At 43.4% G+C, this 20,728-nt stretch overlaps 1 protein-coding gene across 1 annotated transcript; it reads left to right on the forward strand.

Moving 5' to 3' along the window:
• Positions 1 to 10,661: 10,661 nt before the first annotated feature.
• Positions 10,662 to 20,297, forward strand: LOC113250092 (nuclear RNA export factor 2-like). The gene is made up of 20 exons (XM_048213705.2): positions 10,662 to 10,834; positions 11,067 to 11,220; positions 11,523 to 11,606; positions 11,721 to 11,825; positions 11,942 to 12,022; positions 12,143 to 12,212; positions 12,360 to 12,448; positions 12,569 to 12,676; positions 12,854 to 12,963; positions 14,632 to 14,668; positions 15,051 to 15,119; positions 15,206 to 15,261; positions 15,401 to 15,508; positions 15,629 to 15,687; positions 15,797 to 15,912; positions 16,005 to 16,047; positions 16,621 to 16,693; positions 17,253 to 17,435; positions 20,060 to 20,120; positions 20,253 to 20,297. Exons 1-20 carry the CDS (start codon positions 10,800 to 10,802, stop codon positions 20,295 to 20,297), a joined length of 1,686 nt encoding a protein of 561 aa, XP_048069662.2. The 5' UTR covers positions 10,662 to 10,799.
• The last annotated feature ends 431 nt before the right edge of the window (positions 20,298 to 20,728 follow it).

Consider the following 20,728-nt stretch of genomic DNA (forward strand, 5'->3'; position numbering starts at 1 on the left):
GGATCACGCCCTGAGCCGAAGGCAGACGCTTAACCGCTGAGCCACCCAGGCGCCCCAAGATTGTTTCCATATCTTGACTATGAGAATGCTGCAAAGAACCTATGAATGCAGGTGTCTCTTCAACATCATGATTTCAAACCCTTTGGATAAATATCCAAAAATGAGATTGCTGGATCATATGGTAGTTCTATTTTTAACTTTTAGGAGAAACTCCATAATGTTTTCCATAATGACTGTATCAATTTACATCCCCATTTATTGTGTACTAGGGTTCCAGGGTGTACACACACACACACATACACAGAGTAAAACATCATTCAGCCTTAAAAAGGAAATGCTGTTATTAGAGATAACATGGATAAACATAGTGGACATTATATTATGTGAAATAAGCCAGAAAGACAAATACTGCACAATACCACATATATATAGAATTTTTTAAAAAGTCAAATAAAGTTGAACTCATAAAAGCAGGGAGTATATTGGTGTTTATCAGGGGTTGGGGACTGGGGACAATTGGGAGTTGCTGGTCAAAAGATACAAAGTTTCAGTTGCATAGGATGACTAAATTCTGGAGATCTATTGTATGGCATGGTGACTATAGTCAATAATATTTTGTTTTTTAAAAATTTGCCAAGAGAGTAGATCATAAGTGAATTACCACCAAAAAGGTAACTATGTGAGGTGATAGAAATATTAATTAGCTTGATTATAGTAATAATCATTAATCATTTCACAAAATATACAAATACAAAAACATTATTGTTATAGCATCTTGGTGAATTGACCCCTTTATCATTATTATAATTACTTCATTGTCTCTTGTGACACTTTTTGACTGAAACTCTACTTTGTCTGATATAGGTACAGCCACCTTGCTCTTTTTCAGTTACCATATATGTGAAATATCTTTTTCCATCCCTTCATTTTCAGGCTATGTGTGTCTTTTAAGCTAAAGTGAGTCTTTTGTAAGCAGTCTATATTTAGTTCCTGTTTTTCATATCTATTAGCCACTCTATGTCTTTAGAGATATAATTCATTTATATTTAAAGTAATTATTGATAGGTAAGGATTTACTGTTGACATTTTGTTGTTTTCTGACAGTTTTTTTTGTCCCTTTGTCCCTTTATTCCTCTCTTGTTGTCTTCTCCTGTAATTCGATAAATTTTTTATAGTGCTATGCTTTGATTCCTTTCTCTTCATCTTCATGTATCTACTATAGATTTTTGCTTTGTGGTTACCATGAGGTTTACATAAAACATCTTATAGATATAACTATTTTAAGCTGATAAAAACTCAACTTTGAATCGCATACACAATTCACATATTTTATATTGTGGGTCCATTAAAATTATTGTAACTATACTTATATTTAATAGTTTTGTCTTTTTAATTTTTATACTAAAGTTGAGTTATTTATTCATTACAGTGTTAGAATGTTCTGAATGTGACTATTTGCTTACCTTTACCAGCAAATTTTATATTTTCATCTGTTTTCATGTTGTTAATTATTGTCTTTTTGTTACAACTTAAAGAACTCCCTTTATTCTTTCCTTGAGTGTCCACTTTCATTTTTAATTGACTGAAATTATTTTTTTAAGTCTTTATTCAAATTCCAGTTAGTTAACATACAGTGTGGTATTAGTTTCAGATGTACAATATAATGATTCAACTTCTCTATACCTTATGCTCTTCTCACCACAAGTGTAGCTACCATCTGTCATATACAAGGCTATTACAATATTGCAATATTATATTCCTTATGCTAGACCTTTTATTCCCATGACTTGTTTATTCCATACATAACTGGAAGCCTTTATCTCCCACTCCCCTTCACCCATTTTGCCCATCTCCCTACACCACCCCTTTAGCAACCATCAGTTTGTTCTCTGTATTTATAGGTTTGATTCTGCTTTTTGTTTGTCTATTCATTTGGGTTTTTTTTAGATTCCACACATGAGTGAAATCATATCATATTTGCCTTTCTCTGACATACCCTCTAGATCCATCCATGTGGTTGCGTTTGGCAAGATTTCATTCTTTTTAATGGCTGTCTATTTCGCCCTTCAGATCTGTTCTTATTAGCTTAATATATTTAAGTGCCCCAATATTGGGTGTGTATATATTTATGATTGTTACAACTTCTTGATGAATTGAACCCTTTATTATTGTATAATGACCTATTGATTCTTGTTATTGTTTTTGGCTTAAGGGGATTTTGTCTGATATAAGTGTGGCTATACCTGCTTTCTTTTGGTTTCCACCTGCAAGGAATATCTTCTTACATCCCTTCATTTTCAGCTTGCATGTCCTTAAAGCTGTAGTCAGTCTCTTGTAGGGAGCATATAGTAGGGTCTTTTTTTTTTCAATCCATCCATCCACTCTGTGCCCTTTGATTGGTGAATTCATTCTATATACATTTAGAGTAATTATTGCTATGTAGACACTTACTAATGGCATCTTATTAATTGCTTTCTAGCTGTTTTGTAGTTCTATTTTTTCTTTATTCCTCTGTTTCTGCCTCCCTTTGTGAATTAGTGATTTTCTGTGGTGGTATGCTTTGATTTCCCCTTTATCTTTTGTGAATCTACTACAGGTTTTTGCTCTGTGGTTACCATGAGTCTTACATAAAACACCTTACAGATAAAACAAATTAAAGCTAATAGCAACTTAACTTTGATCACATTCAAAAGCTCTAACCTTTTACTCTCCCCCTTATGTTTTTGGTGTCACAACTTACCTCTTTTTATTTATTACAGTAGCTATAGTTATTTTAAATACTCTTTTCTTTTAACTTTTATACTATAGTTAAGCTGTTAACACCATCCTATTATAGAATTACAGTTTTCTAAATATGACTGTGAATTTACCTTTACCCAGTGTGACTAATTAGTGTCTTCTTTTCAGCCTAAAGAACCCCTTTCAACATCACTTGCAGGCAAGCCTAGTGGAAACGAACTCCCTCAGCTTTTGTTCATCTGGAAAATACATTATTTATTCTTCACAACTTTACTGGACATTCTTGGCTGACAGGTTTTTTTTCTCTCAACAATTTGAATACAGCATACCACTCTCCTGGCCTGTGGGGTTTCTGTTGAGAAATCTACTGATGGCCTAATGTGGGGTTTTTTGTTGTTTTTTTGGAGGTTATAATTTTTTTTTCTTGCTGCATTTAGGATTTCATGCTCATGGATCGGAAGAATTAACATAGTTAAAATGTCTGTGATACCCAGAGCAATCTACACTTTCATTGCCATCCCGATCAAAATATCAACGACATTTGTTAAAGAACTGGAACAAACAGCCCTTAAATTTGTGTGGAACCAGAAAAGGCCCCAAATCACCAAGGAATTCTTGAAAAGGAAAAACAAAGGTGAGGACATCACATTGCTGGATTTCAAGCTGTACTACAAAGCTGTGATCACAAAGACAGCATGGTACTGGCACAAAAACAGACACGTAGACCAATGGAACAGAATAGAGAACCCAGAAATGGACCCTCGGCTCTTTGGGCAACTAATCTTTGATAAAGCAGGAAAAAACATTTGGTGGGAAAAAGACAGTCTCTTCAATAAATGGTGCTGGGAAAATCGGACAACTAGATGCAAAAGAATGAAACTTGACCACTCTCTCACACCATACACAAAGATAAACTCCAAATGGATGAAAGACCTCGATGTGAGACAGGAATCCATCAAAAGCCTGGAGGAGAACATAGGCAGCAACCTCTTTGACGTTGGCCACAGCAACTTTTTTCGCGACACATCTCCAAAGGCAAGAGAAACAAAAGAAAAAATGAACTTGTGGGACTTCATCAAGATAAAAAGCTTTTGCACAGCCAAGGAAACAGTCAAAAAAACTAAGAGGCAGCCCATGGAATGGGAGAAGATATTTGCAAAAGACACTACAGATAAAAGACTGGTACCCAAGATCTATGTTTTTGATTTTTGACAGTTTTATTCTAATATGCGACCTATTAGTTTCATGAACTTGGATATCCAAGTTTCTTCCTAGGTTTGGGAAGTTGTCAGCTGTTATTTCTTTATATTAACTTTCTACCACCTTCTCCCTCTCTTCTCCTGAACTCCAATGATTTCAATATTTGTACGTGTGGTGGTGTCCCATAGATCCCATAGTCTTTCTTTGCTGTTTTTCATTCCTCTGAGTTATTTCAAAGTTTCTATCCTTGTTTTATCTTCTGTTTGGTCTATTCTACTGTACTAGAATGGTAATTCCCCGTTGCATTTTACATTTCATTCACTGAATTCTTCAGCTCCAGAATTTCTGTTTGGTTCTTTTAATGATTTCTATTTCTTTGTTAAATTTCTTATTTTATGTATTATTTTCCTGATTAGGTTGAATTGTCTTTCCGTGTTTTCTTGTGGCTCATTTCATTTCTTCAAAACAGCAATTTTTAATTTTTTTATCAGCTATATTGCAACATTCTGTATCTTAGTGTTCAGTTGCTAGAGGATTATTGTGATCTTTTTTATTGTGATAACATGTTTTCTTGATTCTACATATTCCTTGGAGTTTTGTGTTGCTGCTTTCACAGTTGAAGTCGGAGACACCTCCTCAAATAGTTACTAATTGTCTTCTGGTGGGAGATATTTTAGTTAGTCCTGCTTATATCTGGAATTTCTCCAACCTGTGTGAATACACCTTTCTAGAAAACTTACTCCTTCTCATGACTGAATTCTTAAACTTGTATGTCTTCTCTGATTCTTACAACTCATGGGGCTGGGCTGGTGAAAACTTCTCTTTTGTTTTCCAGAGGGTTGCACTATAGCTCAAGTTTGTGATTTTTCCCTTGCTCACAGACTCTGGCTTGTCATCTGAGTGTACTTGCAGTTTACTGGAGCTTGCTCTTGCCAACACACTCAGGAGAGAGCACAAGGAGACAGCTGTACAGTAGGAGGAGTTGTGGGTTTAGCACTTGGGGTATTGGGGGGTGCCCATGGGCCAGATGGGGAAATCCTTAGATGGGGTTTTTCCAGCAGCTTGTGGGTAGGTTTCCTGCTGGAGTCCTGAACACAATTAGCAGGAACAATGTTCCTTTAATGTCCTTTGATATTCTTGTCTGCCTCTTCTCTCAACTCCTTTTACCCCCTACTCATGGAGGTCCTGCCTCAATACACTGGGTGCTGCTGGAAAGAAACAGGTTTCTCTGGAAGTTTCCCATACTGCTCGAGTAGCCAGGCACTCACTCAACTGCTCTCCATTTCCCCTGCAGGAGAGGTTGCCACTAGCTGTTTCAGCTCTGTACTCACCTTGGGATAGAGGCAGCACTGGCAAAATTCCTCTTTTCCTTTCCATTGTGTCTCTTTCTATATATAATTTGCTCCAACAGAGAGTACTGGAATATCTCATTGGGAAGCTGAACTTCTACAATATCTCTCTTACCCATGGGTGTCTACCCAAGTCAGCACTCTTCAGATTTTTCCCAACCATGACTGAGAGAGGTTGGGGCCGGTTCACTCAGTTCTGTTGATTACACAGCCAGTACAGAGATCTATCTGCCTATTTTCTGATGCACTGGTAGGCAAGACTCCTTCTAGGTCCCTTGGTGTATGATGTTGGATCCCACAACTCCCACTTTTGTTTATGGGTCGATGCCAATTTTTGGTGGACAAAAAAGAGGGATGTCTTACATCACAATGATGCCAATTACACTACCAGATTAATTTTTTATAGACATCGAAATCACTCAGGATTGTGATAATACTACATATAGAAACTCTGAGTAAGATGTAAAATGTTCTACCAAAGATAAATATGTTGTTTTTATTTCCTTTGCGTTTCCTTCTCTCCCTTCTTCCCCCTTCCTTCCCTCCCTCCCTTCCTCCCTTCCTTCCTTCCTTTCTTCCTTCCATCTCTCTCTTTTTTATTGAGGTATAATTGACATATAACATATTACTTTCAGGTGTACAATGTAATGATTCAGTATTTGTATATATTGTGAAATGATTACCACAATGAGTCTAGTTAACATCCATTACCAAACATAGTTACAATTTTTTTGTGATGAGAACTTTTAAAACCTACTCTACAGCAACTTTCAAATACGCAATACAGTATTATTAATTATAGTCACCATGCTGTACATTACATCTCCATGACTTATTTTATAACTGAAAACTTGTAATTTTTGACCCTCATCACCCATTTTACCCATCCCCTAATCACTTGCCTCTGGAAATCACCAATTTGTTCTCTGTATCTATAAGCTCAGATTTTTTTCTAGATTCCATATATAAGTGTAATAATATGGTACTTGTCTTTCTCTTTTTGCCTTATTTCACTTCCTATAATGCCTTCAAGCTCCATCCATTTTGTCCCAAATGGCAAGATTTTATTCTTGTAATGGCTGAACAATATTCCATTGTGTGTGTATATATATATCACATTTTCTTTATCCATTCATCCATCAGTGGACACTTAGGTTGTTTCCATGTCTTGGCTACTGTACATAATGCTAGAACAAACATGTGGGTGCATACCTTTTCAAATTAGTGTTTTTCATTTTCTTTGGATAAATACCCAGAAATGGAAATGCTGAATCATATGGTAGTTCTATTTTAAGTTTTTTGAGAAACCTTCATACAATTTTCCATAATTGGTTGTACCTATTTCCATTCCCACCAGCATTCCCTAAGGTTTCCCTTTTCTCCACATCCTCTTAAACACTTGCAATTTCTTCTCTTTTTGTTAATAACCATTCTAATAGGTGTGAGTTGATATCTCATTACGGTTTTGATTTGCATTTCCCTCATTATTAGTGGTGTTGAACATCCTTTCATGTACTATCAGCCATCCGTATGTCATCTTTGGAAAATTGTTTATTCGGATCCTCTGCTTATTTTTGAATGAGTTTTTTTTTTTGCTATTAAGTCATATGAGCTTTTTATATATTTTAGATATTAACCCCTTATTATATAATGATCTGCAAATATTTTTTCTCATTTGGTAGGTTGCCTTTTCATTTTGTTGACTGTTTCTTTTGCTGTGCAGAAGCTTTTTAGTTTGGTGTAGCCCCACTTGTTTATTTTTACATTTGTTGCCTTTGATTCTGGTGTCAACTCCAAAAACAAAAATCATCACCAAGACTGATGCCAAGGATCTTACTGCCTATGTTTCTTCTAGGGTTTTATGGATTTAGGCTTTATATTCCAGTCTATATACCATTTTCAGTTAATTTTTATGTATGGTATAAGAGGGTGTTCCAGTTTCATTCTTTTGTATGTGGCTGGCCATTTATTGAAGAGCCCATCCTTTCCCCACTGTATATTCTTGTCTCCTTTGTCATAAATTAACCATATATGCATGGGTTTATTTCTGGGGTGTCTATTCTGTTGCACTGATCTGTGTGTCTGTTTTTATGCCAACACCATACTGTTTTGATTAGTAAAATTTTGTAATACAGTTAGAAGTCAGGGCATGTGCTGCCTCCAGTTTTCTTCTCCCTTCTCAAGATTGCTTTGGCTATTAGGGGTCGTTTGTGGTTCCATACAAATTTTAAGATTATTTGCTTTATTTCTGTGAAAAAAATGCCATTGGAATTTTGATAGGAATTGCATAGAGTCTGTAGATTGCTTTTGACAGAATGGACATTGAAACAGTATTAATTCTTCCAAACCAGGAGCATGGAATATCTTTTTATTTATCTGCAACTTCTTGGAACTTCTCTCATAAATATCTTATAGTTTTTGGTGTACCAGTCTTTTACTTCCTTGGTTAAATTTATTTCTAGGTGTTTTAGTCTTTTTGATTCAGTTGTAAATGGGATTGTCTTCTTAATTTCTCTTTGTCATAGTTTGATTTCAGTTTATAGAAATAATATTTTCATGATGATTTAGTGTCCTGCAACTTTACTGAATTTGTTTATTAATTTTAACAGTTTTTTAGTGAAATCTCTAGGGTTTTTTAAATATAAAATATCAAATAATCTGCAAGTAGTGACATTTTTATTTATTCCTTTCCAGTTTGATGCTGTTTATTTCTTTTTCTTGTCTAGTTGTTCTCTCCAGGATTCCAATTCTATGTTGGATAAAAGTGGCAAGAGTGATCATTTTTCTCTTGCTCCTGATCTTGGAGGAAAAGCTTTCAACTTTTCACCATTGAGTATGGTATAAGCTGTGGGGTTGTCCTATATGTCCCCGATATAACTACTTTGTTGAGAGTTTGAATAGATGGATGATGACTAATTAATTCCACTTCTAACTGTACACTAGTGAAAAATACTAATTTTCCAAAAGACAAATTCAACACATGCTAGTTTTACAAGCAGATTATGAAACAGTTCTACAGCCCAGCTGGGTTTTTTTTTTTTTTCTGGAATAAATGGATGTGGGTAGAAATGGTTGAGAGGTATGGATTCTCAAAAGTGGCTTTGTTGACCCCAGATCTACATTGCCTACATTCATTTAACAAATACTAATTAGGCCCCATTATAGGCCAGACACGGCGAGCTCAAAGTGACTCCTAATCTGCAAATGCTGTGGTCCAAACAGATTTCTCCATCTACTTCAAGACCGATTATCTCCAATTTGTCCAAGGCACCTGGATCCGCGCAAGCAGGAGTGACTAACTCCTGCTCACAAAACATCACCCCTGGTCTGCTCACAGAAATCTGTCCTTGAGACCTGAAAGTCCACCATTAAAGGAGAACCAGCACACTAGCTGGAGGAACACTTAGGATGTGGAGGCAGACCAATAGGTGAGGACACAGTTTCTGTTCGGCCACTGGCTTGGCTGAGAAATCCTGGGGAACGTACCTAATGCCCTGTGAGCCTGAGATTCGTGATCTGAAAAGGACCTGTGGATACAATTGTCATCAGATTTCTGTGAGGAGGTCAAAGAACTCTAGTGAGTCTGCCCAACACTGAGCAAATGTTGGTTGCTGCTGGGCAAGTGTTGGTTTACTTCTCACCCTGTTCTTTCCCTACCACAGCAGGGATGCCATTGCCATGTACTCAACGGCATAGCAATGATGTAGGCAGAATTCCAGACTGACACAGGAAGTAGCCATGTGAACACACATGATGTCATAAAGGATACTCCCGACCGTTTCTTCGCGGAGGATCCGTTAATACCATGGTAGAGACAGGGGGAACCCAGGCAGCCTGGGTGAGAGGCACCAGCTGATTTCCGACGCTCCTGTTGTTGCCTTTGATTTTGGCAGAACGACGGTGAGGCAGGGATCGTGCCGAGATGCAACCCTTCAGTAAGTGGATATGCGTGCGTGCGTGCACACACATGTGTGTGCGTGGTCTCTCTGGCTGTTTAATCTGATGCCCACTCTCCTGTGAGATTCCCAAAACAAGGCTATGCTTGAGATTGCTCCTGACTGAATCACCTTGATGAGGGAGGCCTCTGGCCCTGTTTAGGCACCCAGCTTAGCTGGTCGGTCTGAGGATTGCCGTAGCTGTTAGCCGGCTCGCTTTTAACACTTTCCCCTTGACAACGTTATTTCTGAAGTAATGTCAGTTCTCAAAAATGACTCTGATGCCCCCATACACCATACATTGACCATGGGCCGTTATCCCTCCTTTTAATATTTGAGTTTTTCCTTTAATATTCATCAAGCTAGATCATCTCCTGGACCGTCAAACTTCAGCAAATTTTAAAAGAATTGAAATCGCACGGAGCACATTCTCTGACCATAATGGACCCATGTCAGAAATCAATAATAGAACGAAGAAAGAAGAATCCCTACACACTTGGAAGCGGTAGTTGACATATCATCCCAGTTTGTCATTCAGGTCATTTTACAGAGGAGCTGAGGTTAGGAAGAGTTGTCCCCTCTGCTGAAAGGCATTTCAGGCTGGGCAAAAAGAAAGCTCACTCTGGATATTTCAAACTGAGTATTGTTGACAGCGAGGCGGGAGGGAGGGGGACAGCTTAGGAGGCTGTTGCATCAGTCCCACCTGATGTTAAACTTGAACTGCACCAGCAAAGGAAGTACAGCTTGCTGATAGTGGGATCAGTTTGGGGGGCTGATTGTATTGGGGAAGCATGAGAGAGATTGCCTCCCTGGTATTGGTGTGGTTTTTATTTTATTTTTTAAAAGATTTTATTTATTTACTTTTTATTTATTTATTTGACAGAGAGAGGCAGCGAGAGAGGGAACACAAGCAAGGGGAGTGGGAGAGGGAGAAGCAGGCTTCCCGCCGAGCAGGGAGTCCGATGCAGGACTCCATCCCAGGACCCTGGGATCCTGACCCAAGCCGAAGGCAGATGCTTAAGGACTGAGCCACCCAGGCGCCCCTCCTGTGGCTTTTAGGCAGGCCTGAGAGAAGGCACAATTCAGATATCTTCCTGGTGGAAGATATAACCCATCTAATCCATGGATGCACACATCTCTGTTTTTTATAAATCCTGCTTCATTCTTTAAAAGGTTCAATACAATTTCCTCCTCCTCCTCCTCCTCCTCCTCCTCCCCCAGGATTCCTCCCCTGATCGTGCCATCTGTCAAATAAGGCTCTCGTATCTGGACAAGCGGAGGAGTTTCCTTTCCGGGGTTTGGGGGACTGGACCCTTAGGGCAGGTTGACACTTTGCTTGCCCTACCATGGTGTTAGCCTAAGATGTGGTACACGGTAAGTGGACCACTGATGTGCCTTCAAACTTGTATTTTTGTTTCCCTTTTGAGAATACAATGATGGTGGTAGCTCACCTCAAGGAAGAAAGAAAGTTTGGAGTTCTTTCCGAGGTAATTTTGGCAAGAGGAGCCCTCCTTATCAACGTGGTGGATATGAGCCTCAGCCTTCACACCTCCAGGAGGATGATGGAAATGTGTTGATGAGGGATGTCCAGGAGGAGCCCCAAGTAAGACAGTAAGTGACTGGGCAGACTGTTTTGCATGTAGCAGCCCCTGGGACGGTGCGAGTCTTTCACGCTCCCTGGTCTTCTTTTTCTTCTCTCACTGGAAAACTGAAGAATGCCGGAAGTGGAATAATGGTTAAGCAATCCTAACTGTAGTCCTGGTGACAGAGAGGTGAGGGTGTATAGAAGAAGACTTTCTTAGCATTTATGGCCACCCTCCTCCTCTCCACTTCCCCTTCACAGCGCTCCCTATAGCACGCGGCGCGACAAGAGGAGAGTGAAATGGCAAAATGAAGGCCATATGCATATTACCGTGTGGAGAGATAGAAAAACTCTGAGGAGAGAAATGGGGGAGAACACACAAGATGGAACCCCAGGGAGCTGGTTCAAGATCACCGTGAGTGTCTTGGCAAGGCCTGCATTAGATAGAATACCCTGGAACCTTGTGAAAAAGGAAGACCACATTAAACAACCTTACGTCAATTATTTGGAGGAGAGCTTTCCAATGGAGATTTGTTTCCATTGGAGGGTCTAGGAAATCCATATTTGGCACAAAAATAAGAAGTAATGCCAGTGCTCCCTTCTTTCGAACCCCTCTAAAGCTCAGTAGAGGGTCAGACAAGAATGCTGTTGGGTCTGTTTTCCAGCTTTAAGTCTCTGTTATCTCTCCTTACTCCCATCCCTTCTTTTCACCTTTAGATTCCCTGTGGGAGAAAGTATGACAAGACATGGCTAATGAGTTCAATCCAGAGCCTTTGCAGTGTCCCCTTCACTCCAGTGGATGTAAGAGAGGATGGTGAAGCCAGATGAGTGGGCACAGGGAAGTGGGGGCGGGGGGAGCCCACTGAGCAGGAAGACTCTATCCTCCAAAATTATTGTTGCCTCCCCCGCCTGCAGTTTCACTACGTGAAAAACCAGGCTCGGTTCTTTGTCCGGGATGTTGACACTGCCTCTGCATTGAAGGATGTCAGCTACAAGATTTGTGACGAGGAGAACCGAAAGGTATGTGTTGAGGGCATTACCTCTACCTGGTCCCAGGGCAGGAGGACAGGGCAGGGGCTGGTTGTCTTCTTTAGAATGAGAGTTCCTGGTGCTTACCCCACCTCTCCTTCCTGCAGGTATCTATCTTTGTCAATCCCTCTATTGTACCCTACTCTGTGCGGTATAAGTTGGAACCAGAACAAATGGAGCAGTTAAAGGTAATGCAGGCTCAAAGCCCACTGTGTGCCCACACCCAGACCCACCTCTTCTTCCTCCAGCCCCTGGTTTCCCTATCCCCACCAGCGCCTCTCGGTGGCTCTCTCCACCTCTCTCTGCAGCTGACCATGAACAAACGCTATGACGTCTCCCAGCAAGCTCTTGACCTCCAGAGTCTCCGCTTTGACCCAGGTACACTTGACAGCAGTAATTCTAGGGCAGGTGAGGGCATAGGGATCTGCCTGGGAGGGAGACTGAGGGTTGGTGACATGGGGAGGCTTTGGTGCTGGCCCTGGACCCCTCTCAGCCTTCTGATTGCTTCCTCTCGGCTTCCTGAAGACTTGGTGGGCCATGATATAGATTTAATCCTGAATCGAAGAAACTGCATGGCTGCCACTCTGCAGATCATTGAGGAGAATTACCCCGAGGTGAGGCCTTAGGCCCAGTGCTGTTATTAATGGTAGGGGGTGGAACTCATGGGGTGGAGGACAGATTTGTCTCTGAGGTCCTAGACAGTAACTGTCACTCTAACTCTTCTTCACCAACAGCTGTTGTCCTTGAACTTGAGCAACAACAAACTGTACAGGCTGGATGGCCTGTCTGACATTATAGAGATGGTCCCCACAGTCAAGATCCTGAACCTCTCCAAAAATGAGGTGAGAAGAGGGAGCCAGATCAAAGTTGGGGTTGACAGTGGGTGGTAGTGCTCATCAGAGTGATGACAGGAGGCAGGAGAAGGTACCTGTGTGGAAAGGTGGGGGCTAGGGGTGCAGGGGCCTGTGTGTCTCTCTTTCCCTGGGACCCCTTGCCAGTTTCTTCTCCATATTTCTTAGCTGCACTTGGTGTGGGAGTTAAACAAGATGAAAGGGCTGGATCTTGAAGAGCTTTGGCTAGAAGGGAACCCCTTGTGTGACACCTTTCCAGACCAGCCCACCTACATAAGGTCAGTGTGAATCCCTGTCACCCTTCCTGGGGACCTTTGGGCCCTGGGAGCCTGAACTGTCCCTGAGAATGAATGCATGTATGCAGGAAGGCTGCAAGCCGGGTCCTCTGGAATGGCCATAAGGCCCCACCTTCTCCTCTCTCCGTGTCCCTCACCTGCAAGGAGTTTCCTTTCTCTGAACTGCTCACCTGTTCTCTTGGTCTGGGGTCTGTGTTCCACCTCTCTGCAGTCAGCGTTCTTTAGCATGCCCTCCAAGAGTGTGCTCCAGGAAGCAGGGCTCCTCCTCCTCCCCAGGACCAGGGCTGAGCAGCCTTGAGCCAGATGCTGGTGCCCTGGACTGAGAAGGGTCCTCCAGCCCAGGGCCTCATGCTGAGACAGGCTTTCCTACTCCCTGCTGAGATGGGGCTTCCCTCCCTTGTTCTGAGAGGGAACCCCCTTCCTTTGCTCCAAAAGGGTTTCTCTTCTAATCTCAGGCTGTCATGGTGGCTTTCCTGCCCCATGCTGAGGGCCAAAGCCATGAATGGCTGCCATCATGATGACATCCATTACTCTGACCCGCTGCCAGGAGTGGGGCCCTCCTTGGGAGAAACCAGGGTTCCCTGAGTCAAGAGGCCAGAAGTGCGTGACTGCCAGTGAGCAGAGGGCTTCCTGAGGCAGGAATGGAAGGCAGAGGGCAGAGGTGCTTGAGAGGACAGAAGGACAGGCCTCTCAGAGGCACATTTCCCTCCCTTCCCTCCACACATCACATCATCCCGATTGGTCCTTCAGAGGAGCCCTGGGTAGCCCAGCACAGGTATGATTCCTCAGGCTAGGAACTGACTGAGACAGGCACAGATGCACTGGGGCCATCAGGAGGGAAGGCGGTGATCATAAGAGGGGGCCACAGACTCTCAGCCCCATGCTGACCTGGGGCCTGACCTGGTACTCCCTCTGGGGAAGGTCTCCTGCCCCCGTGGCTGCCTCGTTTCCCACGCCCGGCTCAGACTGAGCTCACACAGTTGACAAAGGTTCAACCAGCATGCAATGGGCCCCCAGCCCAACACCTGCATGTTTTCCATTCCTACCTTGGGTGCCAGGGCCAGCCAGAGCAGATGAAGGAAAGGACTGCAGCCGGGGAGCCATTTCCCCCCTTCCTCTCTCTTCCTCCTCATCCCCACCACCATGGTAGAGCTTCTTTCCCTTCCTTTTGCTTTGCCTTCTCTTCCTCCTTTGTCTCTGGTTCCCCTATGTCTCCCCCGCTTCTCCCCTCCTACCTTCACTCCTTCTTCTGTCTTCATCCCCCCTCCCTCTCCCTCCCTGCCTCCTGGGCCTTGCCTCACTCACCTCCCTGCCCCAGCATCTTGGGCCATCCCTGAGGGGTTATCATGGTCCTGCACCATGCTGGACCCCTAGTGAGGTAGCAGAGCCCTGGGCTCCCACTCCATTCCCTCTTCTCTCTGGAGTCTTCAGTGGGGACTTGGAGAAAGGAAGGGAGGCAGGAAGGGGAAGGCAGTCCTGGAGACTGGGCTCTAAATAGTGCTTCTCGTAGCACTGAAGAAGGGAGTCAGGGCAGTTCAGGTGGGAGCTACCCAGTGGAAAGGAGAGGGAGGGAAGGGAGGGAAAGGGAAGGAGAGAGGCTTTGCAACCCTGTCCTATAAGTCACTTCTTTCTATTTTGGGTTTTGGACAGTGCCATCAGGGATTGTTTTCCTAAGTTGTTACGCCTGGTAAGTACCTACATTCATCATTGTCTCTTACTAACACTGATCACCTCCACACCTGCCCTCAAGCCCTTTGGGTCTTGCCTAGATTACATGTTTGTGTCAGACCTTATCCATTTTAGGGGACCAGGACTCCTGAAAAAGACACGAATATGCTCTCTGGAAAAATGTCAACACACACACACACACACACACACACGCTGCATATAATAGTATAAATACTTTCAGGAACTCATGATGAAGACACCCACTGAAATCTTGTCCATGTGATTTCCAGTGCCCTTTCATACTTAACCTCTGACCCTCACCCTCTTTTGGGCTCATCTTTACCCCTGATCATCCAGGGCCACCTCCCTGGTCTCCACTGCTGACTTCTTCCCTTCTCCAGGATGGCCAGGAGTTATCACCGCCAGTTATCATGGATACTGACACACCCTGCTTGATAAAGCCCTGCAAGGTGAGGGAAAATTGATCAAACAGCATTTGGGGTATTACAAAGGAGGCTTTATCAGCCACATAGTCTCAAATGTCTTTTGATTCCAGGAAAGCTACAAAGGATCTGATGCACTGAAGAGTCTAGTCCTGCAATTCCTGCAGCAGTAAGTACTCCTGGGAATCTGGGGAAGGGGATGGCTAGGATGGGTGAGGCCACCCAAGCTCAGGACTGCTGACTGGATCTTGAAATCGCATTTGGGGTCCAGACCACAGAGACAGACTGTCCTCATTACTGTCCCACAGGTACTATATGATCTACGATTCTGGAGACCGTCAGGGTCTCCTCGGTGCCTACCACGATGAGGCCTGCTTCTCCCTGGCCATTCCCTTCAACCCCGGGGAGCCAGCCGCGTGAGTAGCAAAGCTCAGACTCTGTTCCTGGGCCCTGTGGCTCCCCAGTGGACACAGGGCAGCTCCTGGAAACACCCCCACTGGCCAGACCAACACCTTCTGTTCCTCTTTCTCTGCCAGAAGCAGCTTGTGCGAGTACTTCAAGGAAAGCAGGAATATGAAGAAGCCCAAGGACCCCTGTGCGTGTGTGATGGAGAAGACTGGGCAGGGAAAGGGGGTGTGCAGGGGTATTATAGGGCCCAGGGTGTGGCAACCCCCGACCTTCGCTTGCTTCTCCTCTCCCCATAGCCCTGCGTGTTCAGCCGCTGAAGCATACAAAATGTGACATCGTGCGCTCCCTCTGTGTGCTGCCCAAAACTCAGCATGACTTCAGCTCCTTCTTGGTGGACATGTGGTTCCAGACGGTGAGCACCTGCTTCCTCCCAAGGGCAGCCCCAGAAAGCCACAGGTGGGTAGGAAGTTTAAGTGACTTAGCACCCGGGCCCTTCCCTTTCAGGAGAAGATGCTCTGCTTCTCTGTCAACGGGGTGTTCAAGGAAGGTGAGTGTGCATAGAGCCCCTCCCCAGATGCCCTACTGCTCCCTCCCCACTGGCTGGGCTCCCTCTCAGAACTGTCCCAGCTTCCCTGATCCCTTTCCTTCTCTTCCTATTCCCTCTTTGTTCTCCTGCCTCCATGCTGTCCCCAAACCATCCTGGTCTGGACCGGGTCTATGCCTGTCTGCCCCAAACAGCTTGGGCAATAGGGACACTGTCTGTGGAATTTCATGGCTGTCATCCCAGATCTTATTCTGAGAACCACTTGGGGTGGTTACTTAACCTCTAAGTTCCCTCGTTTGCAAAATGGGGCTAATAACACCCACCTCTCGGGCAGCTGTGAAAAATGCATCGAGTGAACTTGTGAAGTGGTTGTCACAGCTCCTGTCACATAGTAGAGGCCCTGTCACTGGGAGCAGACTGTTTCTACTGTTGCCATCCCCATACCAGACACCCCGACTCCCAGTGAACAACTGTCCCCTCCAGCATGAGTATCAAGTCAGACCCTGACTGGGGAACACTGTGTGGGCATGTGAAGCATGTGTGACCCTAAGGGGGTATTGTTGTTTGTTGTTGAAGTGGAGGGAAAGTCTCAGGGTTCTGTTCGTGCCTTCACCCGGACCTTCATCGCCACCCCTGCCAGCAATTCCAGGTGAGTGCTACATTGTAGGTGGGAATGCTCATCCCAGCCTGGGCTCAGGGGTGTGGGAGCATGGTGGTGAAGACATCTTGGTTTTCTCAGTATTGTGGAAAGCCAACAGGTAGCTCCAAGGAGCAGTCTGGTCTGGTGGTTAAGAGCATGGGCTCTGGAGTTAGAGCACTGGGTTCTCTTCTTGACCCCAGCACTCTCTGGGTGTGTGTGATCTTGGTTAAGTCATGTGACCTCTCTGTGACTCATTGTCTTCCTTCAAAAAATGGGGATTAGACCGTCCATTCCTTTGGGCTATTGTAAGGGATGAATGTGGGTGTAAAATCATCCCTGGGTTGCAGGTTAAGTACACATCTAGTGAGGTTGGTAGACAGTCCCTGCAAAGGTGGGCTCTGTGGGAGGGGTGGAGGCACCAGCCCAGGAATCTGGGTATGGGGGGGGGGCAGGCACAGTAGGGGTATGGAAGGAATCTGGTTCCCGAATGGCAGTGGGAGCAGGATCATTGTTGGGGATGTGGAGTTGTACATTCATCCACTTGTCTGAGGGCCCATTTTCCCTTCAGTCTATGCATCGTGAATGATGAGCTGTTTGTGAGAGATGCCACCCCCAATGAGACTCGGAGTGCATTCTCCAACCAAGAGCCTACACTGACCTCCAGCACCATGCCCACCCTCTCCCAGGAGCAGCAGGAAATGGTGCATGCTTTTTCCACTCAGTCTGGGATGAAACTCGAGTGGTCTCAGAAGTGAGTGCTGGGTATGCATGGGAAGAAGGGTGAGTTGGGACAGCGACTTGGGTGGAGTAGGAGTGTGAATCAAAGAACCTCGCAGGGAATTTGGAAAAGTAACATTTTGGATAGTTCGCTTCCAAAAAGGAAGGAAAGAAAGAAAGAAAGAAAGCAAGCCCATGGAAAAGGTATCATACTATTATATATGTGAAGGATTAAAAAAATAGTATAATGCTCAATGACATTGTCTTATATATAGAAAATCCGAAAGATTCCACCAAAAAGCTACTAGAACTAATAAACTCAGCAGGGTTACAGGATAAAAGACCAATGTACAAAACTCATTTGCGTTTCTATGTGCTTGCAATGAGCAGTCCAAAAATGAAATTAAGAAAACAAGCCCATTTACAATAGCATCAAAGTAGTAAAATATTTGGAAACAAATGTAACAAAAGAAGCACAAATCTTATACTCTGAAATCCATAACACATTGTTGAAAAAAATTAAATAAATGGAAAGACACCCCATTTCCATGGGGTGGAATATTGCTAAATGGCTTAATATTGTTAAGATGGCAGTAGAGCAATCTACAGATTCAACACAATCCCTGTCAAAATCCTGCTCTGCAAAAATTGACAAGGTTATCCTAAACTTCATATGTAAGTGCACCAAAACAGTCTCGAAAGAAAAGAACAAAGTTAGAGGACTCACGCTTCCTAATTTCAAAACTTGCTACAAAGGTACAGTAATCAGGACTATGTGGTGCTGGCATACAGGCAGTGCATGAATCAAGAGAGTAGAACTGAGAGCCCACAAATAAACCCTCACATTTACAGTCAATTGATTGTCAATGAGAGTGCTGAAAAAAAAAATCTGTTGGAAAGAAAAAAATGGTCTTTTCGGCAAATGGTACTGGGACAACTGGATATCCACATGCAAAACAATGAATTTTGACCCCAGATTCACATCCTGTACACACATAGACTCTAAATGGATCAAAGATCTAAAGGTTATAAGAGCTAAAACTATAAAAACCGTAGAAGACAACATAGGTGTAAGTCTTCATTAGTTAGGCAAGTGTTTCTTACATATGACACCAAAAGCACGAGCAACCAAAGAAAAGATAGATAAATTGGGCTTCATCAAAATTAAAAAGCTGTTGTACACCAATGGACACTATCAAAAAGAGTAAAACTCCTGCCAAAGGAATGGGAGAAAATATTTGCAAATCACATATCTGACAAGAATATATGAAGAACCCTTGCAGCTCAACAGCAAAAGGACAAACAACCCAATTCAAAAAAGTGGAAAGGGGCTCTGAATAGACATTTCTCCCAAAAGATATACAAGGGGCCAAGGAGCACATGAGAAACTTCTCAGCACCATTAGTCATTAAGGGAGTGCAGGTTAAAACCACCATGAGTTACCACTTCACACCCACTGGGATGGCTTTCATCAATAAAATGAATGATAACAAGTGTTGGTGCAGATGTGGAGCAATTGGAGAGCTTATGTATTATTGATGAGAATATAAAATGGAGCAGTGGTTGGGGGAAAACATTTTGGCAGTTCCCCAAAATGTTGACTATGGAGTTATCCTATGACCCAGTAATTCCACGCCCAAGTATCTAATGAAAACATGTTCACTCTAAAACCTCTGCGGGAATGTTCATAGCAGCATTACTCATAATAGCCCCAAAGTGGAAACAACCCAAATGTGCTTTAGCTGATGAATGGATAAACAAATCTGGTACATGCACATGGTAGAATATTATTCAGTCATAAAAAAGAATACAGTTCTGATATAAGCCATGCCACGGATGAACCTTGAAAGCATGCTAAGTGAAAGAAGCCAGCCTCAAAAGGTCACACATTTGTTTGATTCCATTTATATGACATGCCCAGCATAGGCAAATCCACAGGGACCAAAAGCAGATTAGTTTCCAGGGTCTGGGGAAAGGGGAGGAATAGAGAGTCATCTCTAATGTTGAAGGAGGTTTTTTTAGGTGATAAAATTATTTGGGAATTAGGTAATGGTGAAGGTTGTGCAATCTTGTGACTATACTAAGAAAACACTGAATTGTACACTTTAGAATGGTATGTGCATAAAAATAATAAAATGGTATGTGCATTATACCTCAATAAAAATGATTGGAAACTTGTACTTTAAAATTTTCCTTTTTTTTTTTTTTTTAGATTTTATTTATTTACTCGGCAGAAATAGAGACAGCCAGCGAGAGAGGGAACACAAGCAGGGGGAGTGGGAGAGGAAGAAGCAGGCTCATAGCGGAAGAGCCTGATGTGGGGCTCGATCCCAGAACGCCGGGATCACGCCCTGAGCTGAAGGCAGACGCTTAACGACTGCGCCACCCAGGCGCCCCTCCATTTGTTTTCTTGAATGTCTTTCTTTATCAATATATATTAAGTTCCCTTGTTGTTTTGGAAAGGTCTATTTTTCTTTTTTGAATTCTAGTGGGGATGAATGGCAGCGATAGACATTTCACTAGGTCTTTCTTCATCATTGCACGTAGCGTTCATACTGGTACATGCATCCCAGCAAAAAAGTGGCACAGATTTAGCATCACATGGTCAGCATGTCTGTACTATGATACTAACCGAGATCACCTGTTCTCCCACGCCAGGTGCCTTCAGGACAACGAGTGGAACTACACCAGTGCTGGCCAGGTCTTCATGATGCTCAAGGTGAGGCCTAGGAATCATTAAGCAGGCTACAGATGGGCGTTTCTGGGCCTTCAGGTGGAGGGAATGAATGAAATGATGAACGAATGAAACTCCGAATCTGGCTCTTCTGATGTCCCAACTCCTTTCCTCCAGAACGAGGGCAAGATCCCAGAGGAGGCCTTCAAGCAAATCGCCTAAAAGAAGCCTTGGATGTCCACGTCATCATTGTTTCTCTTTTCTCCAGCCTGAGGCCATGCCCATGACTGGGGTTGGAGGCCTGACTGACCAAGAGAAATCAAAATTACCTTGCAGGCCAGGTAACATAACCACCTGAAGGATCAGTTGTTCCATGTATTCTCCCCACTCATGATTGCCGTTTATGTTCATAATAAAGAGTTGTGTTGCATGTTGTATGTTGTGTGTCCTGGACTGCCCTTCTCCCAACCATGAGCCAGTGAGTCCAGGACGGAAAGGCCCTGTCCTCTCCCCGACATTATTCACCCTGGCAGTTCCCGGCAGGTACACAGGTTTGGCTCCATAGGTAGTATGTCAATAAATTCTGATGATAAAGGACACATGCTGCTTCCAGGGATTGGCCTTTGGAAATAGTGTCACTCAGTCAAATGCTC

This window comes from Ursus arctos, chromosome X, assembly GCF_023065955.2.
Source record: "Ursus arctos isolate Adak ecotype North America chromosome X, UrsArc2.0, whole genome shotgun sequence".
NCBI classification, from domain to species: Eukaryota; Metazoa; Chordata; class Mammalia; order Carnivora; family Ursidae; genus Ursus; species Ursus arctos.

What these genes read in the sequence shown, in the direction of transcription:
- LOC113250092 (XM_048213705.2), top strand. Translation starts at nt 10,800, where the DNA reads ATGAGGGATGTCCAGGAGGAGCCCCAAGTAAGACA. An exon ending in GAGTCTCCGCTTTGACCCAG is followed by an intron (nt 12,213 to 12,359) that starts GTACACTTGACA and finishes GGCTTCCTGAAG; the next exon opens with ACTTGGTGGGCCATGATATA. An exon ending in ACCCCTGCCAGCAATTCCAG is followed by an intron (nt 16,694 to 17,252) that starts GTGAGTGCTACA and finishes TTTTCCCTTCAG; the next exon opens with TCTATGCATCGTGAATGATG.